Source organism: Cuculus canorus, chromosome 1 (genome assembly GCF_017976375.1).
Source record: "Cuculus canorus isolate bCucCan1 chromosome 1, bCucCan1.pri, whole genome shotgun sequence".
In the NCBI taxonomy this organism is placed as follows: domain Eukaryota; kingdom Metazoa; phylum Chordata; class Aves; order Cuculiformes; family Cuculidae; genus Cuculus; species Cuculus canorus.
The window spans coordinates 155178526-155187474 of NC_071401.1; the positions used below are offsets into that span (position 1 = coordinate 155178526).

Consider the following 8949-nt stretch of genomic DNA (forward strand, 5'->3'; position numbering starts at 1 on the left):
TTTTTATTTCACTTTGCTCACACACTTGGACTATGTTCCTAAATAAAAGGCTGACTCATCATGTAAATGAACAGGTACTTTACAGAATATGATGACAGCAATTAAATAGGGCCTATTATACATAATGCATTCATTTTGCAGCAAGGAAGAGTCTGCTTTGATTAAAGTTACAACGTATAAAACCTGACATGAGTTCACATGCATTTTAAGCTTTCATTTATTTTTTAATAGCTATTGGTGAATTATAAAAAAAAAAAAAGATGCAGTATGATGATGACAATCATAGCATGTAGACTGGAAACTGGTTAAAATGCACACACACGCACACCCCTCCCTCAAAGTTATTTCTCAATAGTTAAATTTTAAAGTAAGCCGGAACCTTATAAAGGTTAGGAAATAAAGCACTCCATGAATAATTGTTTTGTGTCTACAACATCTCTGCTGTTTCAGAACAAATGCAGCGTACGTGTGCCCTCGAAGTTCATCTTAGTTCACAGAATGGATAAAAGCAAAAAGCTGCCTGGCTGGTTTTTTCCTGCTCCCTCTTTCTCAACCTGCAGTGCAACATTCGCTGCATAAAATGAATGAACAGAGGATTTTCAAAGCAGAAAGAGGAAAAAACCTACTATTTTTAAAAGGTAGCTTAACACTTCAATGAATACTTACTCCAGGTTTTAACAGATTTCTGCAGTTTCTTGTTTAAAGCTCTCAGTAGAAATACATACGTACTGCTCAACTAAGTGATTCTAACGAGTAGTCTTTATTGTAGGCGATCATTCTTGACAATGAAAAAAAAGCAAAGCATCCTTCATACAATCCTTTAATTCTAGTTTGGCTATCAGAACAACACGGTGATTTGATTACTCAATAGTTAAACACAGAGATAAAAGGCAGCAAAAGGTTATGTTCAAATCTTTCATGAATGGAATAACTCAGTAACGTGCAGCTTACAGTTGTGCACTCCTCCCTCCATGTCTTATAACAGCCAACTCAGAACCTCATAGAGCGAGTAGCTCTGGCATAAAAATTTCCATATTTAAAGCTGACTTCAGGAACGTCCCATTTGCTGCTTCGGAAAGAATTCCCACTCTTGATGACGAAGCTCACATAACTTTGTTCGGTCTTTGGATCACATGCAGGACTCTGGTTAAAAGCCAGCAAAGAGTCATTTTATCACTACTCAGAATATACATATCTCGGGGAAATGTAGCAGCAACCAGGGAACTCTTTACACTCCCCAGGAATTTGCTACCTAGATACAAAAGGTTACATTTGCAAATGCCATAGATTCCAAACTGAAATAAAAATTTCTATTTTTAAAGTGGTGATGATGCAAACTATAAAGCTAGGAATGTTTTCCTCCCACCCTCCATCCAAAACCAAAATCCTGATCGTGTTGATTCACCCTTTGCAATCTCAAAATTCCAATTTGGGGGGTGGGAGAAAAAAAAATAAGGATAAAAAATATTCAGTCTTTTAAGTTCTACTATTCAAACAAAAGGAAATGCCAAAAAAAAACACAGGAAAAAAACTCACAGCTAGAAAAAAAAGCTTTTAACAGTAAAGGAAAAAAAAAATCTTACTAAGAGGTGCCTGAAAAAGTCAAAATGCAATTAGAAGGCATTTCACTGCACGCGTGAGAGGTTATTCTTACAAGTACAAAAAGCCAGCACTGAATATAAGCTTTTAATAAAATAGGAAAAAGAGAAATCCAACTGCAAAAACTGCAGCTCTGACATCTGTCACACATGAAAGAGCTGAAGGGGGACATCTCCCTTCTATGAATAAACATGCATGCCATCCCCTTTCTTCCCATTAAAAGTACTTAAGCAGCTGACATCCTTAAAGAACTCCAACTTAAATCCTTTAAAGAGGAAAGGGAAAGAGCCTGGGAGCTGTGCTTTGATAGAAAGAGTGAATGGGATAAGCATCGGTTTATCCTAAACTGAGTTTAATATATCCCTAATCTGCTAATGTAGCTCAAAATTGTAACTTTTCCCCTGAAAATGAGGGAAGTTTTCTATTTCATTCAAGATGACACAAATTTTCACTTGAATGGATTGTTTCTTATTCAGAAACAGTTGGATACAAAGCAAATTAGATCGGAGAAGTCAAGTATTATCCACTACAGAGAGATTAATTATTTCTGTGCTCATTTACAGTGCTGACTTCAAATCAACATTTCTTTTGTTCTCCAAATATGCGTGGAAAAACCCCTGTCGTTCATCTAAACTGAACTTCTAATGGTTTAGAAGAACCTGCTTCTGGCTTGGATACCTGGCTTGATGTCTAACAGATCCTAATATCTTTTCTCAGGTCAATGGAACAGCACATCAAAATCCAAAGATGCTGTTAAACAGATCCCTCTATGCTGAACAGACCTTCATTTTTAATAACATATTTACAGAAAGAAATTAAGATTACAAAATTATTAACATGCAACAGAGTGTAGTGCACAGAAACAAACCAGTGCTACCCAGAACAACAAATGCAGGTTTTATGCAGAGTAAAATTTAGGGGAAATGGAATTCATTAGTGAAAGTAGACATTTGGCTAAGTGCTAACATACATTAATTCTGGCAATAACTCTAAGTGACCCCAAATGGCCATAACTCTCATCCACCCATGCTAAACGTCTGCAAAAAGTGATCTGAAATTTATGGCTCATCTATCTGACTGATTGCACCTCCATATATGTACTGCACATGTATTGCTGCCCAGCCACCTGATAGAACATATAAAAAGAAACTTGTGAACAATGAAGTTAAAATGAAAAAAAAGAAAGTGAAGTTATCTTTGAAAGCTCGTATTTACTACAAAATTAAGCACAGAATTTGGATATAGAGACCAGAAGCACAGTCAAAGCTCCTGAGAAATCTCTAAGTTGCAAGAGTCCTTCAAATGGCTGTTCAAAACCAGTTTTGTTACTAGATTGCAGATTTTGTCAAAAGAAGTATTCTACTAGTACTCTTCCATCTTCATTAAGAAAAAAAAAAGAAAATCGTATTCATGACTCATTCTTTCAAGGGGCCAAACAGTCTCTTACAGAACAAAGCCAGGTCAAATCAACAAATTGTTCTACCACTACCTTGACCTGAATAGTGACCAACAGCAAAAGAATCTGAAAGGTCTCCATAGGGGATAATTAGGCAGTGCTATGAATAACAAAGGTTTCAGGGGGATAAAAAAGGAGGCTACACAGGGAGATTATATTGACATAGATAATAGGAAGAAAATGGTAAGCTTTTGGAATCAGCAAATAAATATAAAGAAAACAAATGAGTCAAATGCTGAGAGAGTCAAGGCACCAAAAACGACCAAATTACTCTTGGAGAACGCTAATGAGGGAGGTCCTGCTGCTAAGAGCCTGGTACAGGCAGACCTGCACATCAGCTTCATTTTCAACAAAATAAAAATATGCAAACTGGCACAGGGCTGTTTCCAAAACTGTATTCTTTAATATGAATGGAGAATATTGCCTCACTGTGTATGACCACTTTTTGAATGACTGGGTCAGTAACACCCTAGTTCTTCAAATATGTTCAGTAGTCCAAGGAGATGACAAGAATTACAGCACTTAAGTTTCCGCCCTTATTTTCACATTTTTTTCTGGGTCTGCTGACTCTTTGAAATGCCTTTTCAGCCTGATTTTCACTTTTACTTTTTCTTCTTCAGATGTCAGCATTTGTATTGATTTTCCATTCTTCCTTTTTTCCATTTGACGGGGGTGTTTAATTTTTACTGGTTAATACAACAGGTATTACCTCACTAGTCATATTGTTTCTGCTTCACTTTTGCTCTGAAAAAACAGCCCCTCCCTGCTGAATTTGTTCTCTCCCAGAACAGCAAAGTTGTAGTCTCCCCCTCAGTTCTTTCTCTAAAACATTAAGAATATTTTCTCATCTTTGGTATCAAAGGTGTTGCTTTTTAAGTGCCCACCAGCATGGAATACAAACATTATTTCCTACATCAACTACAGTTTCAGATACGATTACTTCTTGAATGGACTCCCATTAGTACCCAAGCATTAAATAAGCACAGCCTTATGCCCTGCACACTTTAAGAAAGTTTGGTGTATGGAGTGCAGGCTGGGTAGGGTCTATCAGGATAATCTATTTACCAAGCTTAGGCCATGACTCTCCTACTCAGAATCATAGAATGCTTTGGGTCGGAAAGGACCTTAAAGCTCATCCAGTTCCAGCCTGTCCCACGGGCAGGGACACCTTTCACTGGATCAAGTTGCTCAAAGCTGCATCCAACATGGCCTTGAACACTTCTAGGGAGGGAGCATCCACAGCTTCCCTGGGAAACCTGGTCCAGTGCCTCACCACTCTCACAGGAAAAAATATTCTTCCTAATATCTAATCCAAACGTCTCTTCTTTCAGTTTAAAGCCATCACCCCCGATCCTATCACTGCACTCGCTGATAAAGATGCCACTCCTCAGCTTTCCTATAGCCCCTTTCCAGTACTGGAAGGCTGCTATATGAGGTCTGCCTGCAGCCCTCTCTTCTCTAGGCTAAAGAAGCCTTCTCTCAGCCTGTCCTCGTATGCAAGGTACTGCAGCCCTCTGATAATCTTTGTGGATCCAAGGCCTTCCTGTGCTGAGAACTCCAGAACTGAACACAGTTCTCCAGGTACTTTTTAATAGCAAAAACTCTTAACTTAAGAATTAAATGCAAGCTTCTGGATTTTTAATAATGGCTGTTCAGAAAAACATAATGAGTTGACTGGGACATCAGTTCCCAGCTTCCATTGTTCCATCAGGGCTTCTGGAGATGAACACCAGGACCAAGAACCCTTGAGAAATGAAGTCTTTCCTCATTAGATAATTCTATCTCTCAACGGAAAGGAGATGCAATTTCAGTCTCTAAAAAGTCTCAAGTAGCTTGTCCAACAGAAAACTTAATTACTTCACTAAGCCAACTAAAACTAGCAACAAACAGCAGCTGAAATCACTAAATTTTTATATTTCTGTTTAGAAAAAAAAAATGTTGAACAATTTGGTATCAGCATCAAGTAGCCATTTTCCCTATCTAGAAGCTTGTAATATACTTCCATTATTCAAGACTCATCTCTAAAACTTACTATACATGTGGTTCCATCCTGTTGTCATACTTAATTTCCCCACCAATCTTGTGAATTCATTTACTTAAACATTTGCCTGCTTCTTGCTTAGTATTTTTCCAGCAGTGGTTGGTCATGGAGAAAAGAGCTGCTACTGATGGAAGAGGTGCAATAAATCTGTATCCCTCATTAGGTAAGCTCAGCTTGCCAGGAAATTTCCTCAACATTGCAGAACGCCACTGCATAATCTAAGACCTGGATTAGCAGGCTTAAGTGAAAGCTACACAGAAGTATTCTTTAGTGAGAGAAACTCTCACACTAAGAATTAAATGCAAGCGTCAGGAGTTTTCATAAGTTGCAAGAAATGAGAAACACAGCCACAAATAAAGTCTGGAAAAAAAAGTAATGCTAATATGAAGGCTGATTCCCTGTTTTTAACAAGTCTTATTTGTTGTGCGAGTTTCCCCAGAACATCATGCACAAATTCAGTTACAAGAACCCTGAAATGTAAATTCCATGGCTCTTCCTTGTCTGCAGAAAAAAATTAACATAATTAGAAAACCGATGAGGAACAAAGCACATCAGGGTGAACAACTTCTTCAGGTCTTTACATAGAAACTGTCGTATCAAGCAAAAAAAACATTATGTACAACAAAGACAGATTAGGTACTGTCTTGCCATACACATCCTGTTCAATACCAAACACCTTGCTAATGTCTAAATCCTACCTCCAAAATTCAAAAACTGTCAGGCTGTGTCTAGAGGAAAGATGTATTGTGCCCAGACACCCTTCTGAATTAAGACAAATGCTATGTATTCCATCTCAGATGTAGCCCCGAAGTAACACCTCTCTTGCCTTTCCTATCTACAACAGGAGGTAGAAAAAAATATACTTTGATTCTCTAAACAAGAAAGAATACAACCACATGTCAGAAACATAAAATAAAGGTCATATGAGATCTTTATAGACATACATAATCTTGACAGATATTTAAGAGAACATAAGACACTAAATTAGGGAAGTCAGCACAACAAATTCAGAAAAAACAGAAATTTCTGGAAATAGCCTATATTAAACTATGATGTTATTGTTTCAGTTGTCTCGTTCCAAGTCACTACTCAACGAAAACGCATTTAATTTTCAGACACAAGTCTGTCTTGACACTTTTGGCATTACGTATGTACTGCTTTTCAGACAACACTCTACAAGAGATTAAGAGTACACAAATGCAAACCCAAACTCCTAGGCTACTACAGTTTGCAGTTGGATCTTACCAAGGTTACAGTCTCTGTTTCCATCCACAGAATAAAGGACATTCATATCTATACATATTTAAGTTTCATGACTACAGAATGTTCTAAAGCCTCGGATTAAAATGCTCTACAGAAGTACACCATAGTGATTAACAGATGATTCTCGCTCTAACATGTCTTTCAAATTAGAAATGCAATTCTGTACATATCAAAAAGGTAAGTACAGTATCACAAAAAGATCATAGTATTTAGGACAAAATCATATAAACATACCATTTTCACTTTCCGAGAAACGAGTCTTTCAAGATATAAAACAAGTACTGGAAAGTTTCAAGGCAGAAGCATTTTCCCAAAAATATGCAATTTGAAGTTTCTCCAAAGTATCAAGAATATGTTACAACAAAAAATAATTAACCATAAACCTGCATAAATCAGCCAAGAGATAAACAGAGGAAGTTTATTTAGAACAAGACCTAGATTTGACTGGGATTTTCTAATCCTCATGAGGCACTTTAAACACTGGGGACCAAAAAATGAAGAACAGAAAGATATTTTTATGTCTGATGAAGCTCTAAAGTGATCAGTATTTAACATTCAACTAGTATCCATCTGCAACCTGCATTCTAACTTGTCTTTACTCAATGTCCCATAGCCTCCTGGCACTCCATTTATAGTTCAGCAACTGTGATTCATCGCCAAAATTTACCCATGTTTGGGGTAATACCTGATTGGAGTGTTGTCATCTGCATTTCTGATTCCAGCGGTGTCATGTTGATCCTCTTCTCAATAGTTAATTAATCCCATAAAAACATCTCTTTATATATATAAATTTATATATATAAATTTTACATCTCTTTATATATATAAATTTTAAAAAAAAAACACCAACAACAACAAATACAAGAGGATGTCCCAACTTTAACTTGTTCAAAACTTAAAAAAAAATCTCATCCTCATATGATGAAAACTGTGCCTACTGAGAAAACCCAGTCTCTAAACAGGCAGTTCTCTGCTTATTCACTACACGCAAGTTGGAACAGCCCAGAGTCAAATTACTGCTAGGAGAAAAATGAATACTCAAAGGGGAAGGCAAGATCTGAAGTTTGCAGAACGAAGGTCCGCCCCTTAATACTCTGTAAGTACAAGAGAACAGGGAGGAAGGGGTCAGAGACACTAGAACTAGCAGTTTTTTCCCCTTTTAAAAGAGAACGATGACGTCTTGGGTAGACTTTCAGTCCCCTAAGGGGCTCTGCTGATGATGCAATTTCATTTCAAGGACAAGGAGACCCACTGTTAACATAAACATGCAGACATCCTCAGCTTTGAAACAATATGGTCAAAATCATATACATCCTGGCGACAAATCAGTCACTTTTCTTCAATCTTTATCAGCCCTTTTTCTTAATAATTGCACTATTCCTCAACCCCTATCAACTCCCCCTGCTGACCACTAAGCCTCAACTACTGTAACAAAGGACTGGAATGTCTTCCAAATAGATGGTAGCAGCTGTTTCTTGAAAACAAGCAAGCAAAGCGCCCTTTCTCTTTCAGACTTTTCCCATTGTGGACCACACCCTCCATCCAAACTGTCTAGAGGTTAAAATAAAATCAAGATGTGTCTCACACACCCAGATGATCAGTTTCAAATTATTTGGGATAGTGGACAAAACTTTTATAGTCAAATATTTATTGAGCAAAAGATAAAAATAGAATTAAGTCTTTCCTCACTAGATGATTCTAACTCCCAATAGAAGGGAAATTCAATTTCAGTCTCTAAAGAGTCTCAAGCAATTTGCCCAACAGATGATTTAATTATCTTAACAAACTAATTCCAGTGTATCTGTCCCCAGAGCAGCTTTCCCTTATTCTCTGTCTTTCGCCATGGCTCATAGTCATTTCTCATTAGGTCACCTAAGTAAGTAACTGCATATATTTGCACCAAGCCCGAAAATACACTGTGCTCTGGATCAAAGATAGAGACCAATTTTTAGATTTAATATCCCTTTGCAGCAAGTCAGGATCCCTCTCCTGCCACACAGTATTTGTGAAGATGAGTAACTGGGTGTGAAAAACTGCTTCTAAGCTGTTTTCTGACCTCTCCAATCTTAAATAACTTCAGGGCTTCTCTAACTCTCAGCTGCAAGAACTCCCTGACAGCTGCTCAACAGCTGAGAGAAGAGCAAGTCAGGTTTTAGCAACGTCTCTTCCTTCCCCCACACAAACACATCTGGGGCTTCAAAGGATGCAGCAAAAACTCATTTGGCAGCTTTAAACAATACAGGAGAATCCCTTACAGTGATGATATCGTAGTATTTATCCGATTTTCATACTCCTTACATAAGTAGCACATTGTAAAAGAACAAGAATCAGCTCACTGAGGCTTCTCTCCTATTCGAACAGCCCCTATGCAGTCCTAGGTTTGCAGCCAGACTGGGCAAAATTACAGGTCTGAATGTTCATTCCTTAAGGATTGCACAGCAAGAAAGGAATTGTAGTGGTACACTGTATCCCAAGAATTTAGGGACACTAATAACAGAAGTAAGTCACCTTAACACCCATCCTGAATATCCATATTCATGATAAAGAAATCCATCAATTTTCAGTAGAGTTATTTTTGTGGCTTATTTTT

The 8949-nt window shown here is 37.5% G+C and overlaps 1 protein-coding gene across 1 annotated transcript in view; it reads right to left on the minus strand.

The window, feature by feature from the left end:
• Positions 1-7105, minus strand: part of MRTFA (myocardin related transcription factor A) — a 73649-nt gene extending 66544 nt beyond the window's left edge. Inside the window, exon 1 of the mRNA XM_054086784.1 lies at positions 7045-7105. Coding sequence (XP_053942759.1) covers positions 7045-7090 — 46 coding nt within the window. The 5' untranslated portion in view covers positions 7091-7105. The remainder of the gene's footprint in view (positions 1-7044) is intronic.
• Between the last annotated feature and the right edge of the window lie 1844 nt (positions 7106-8949).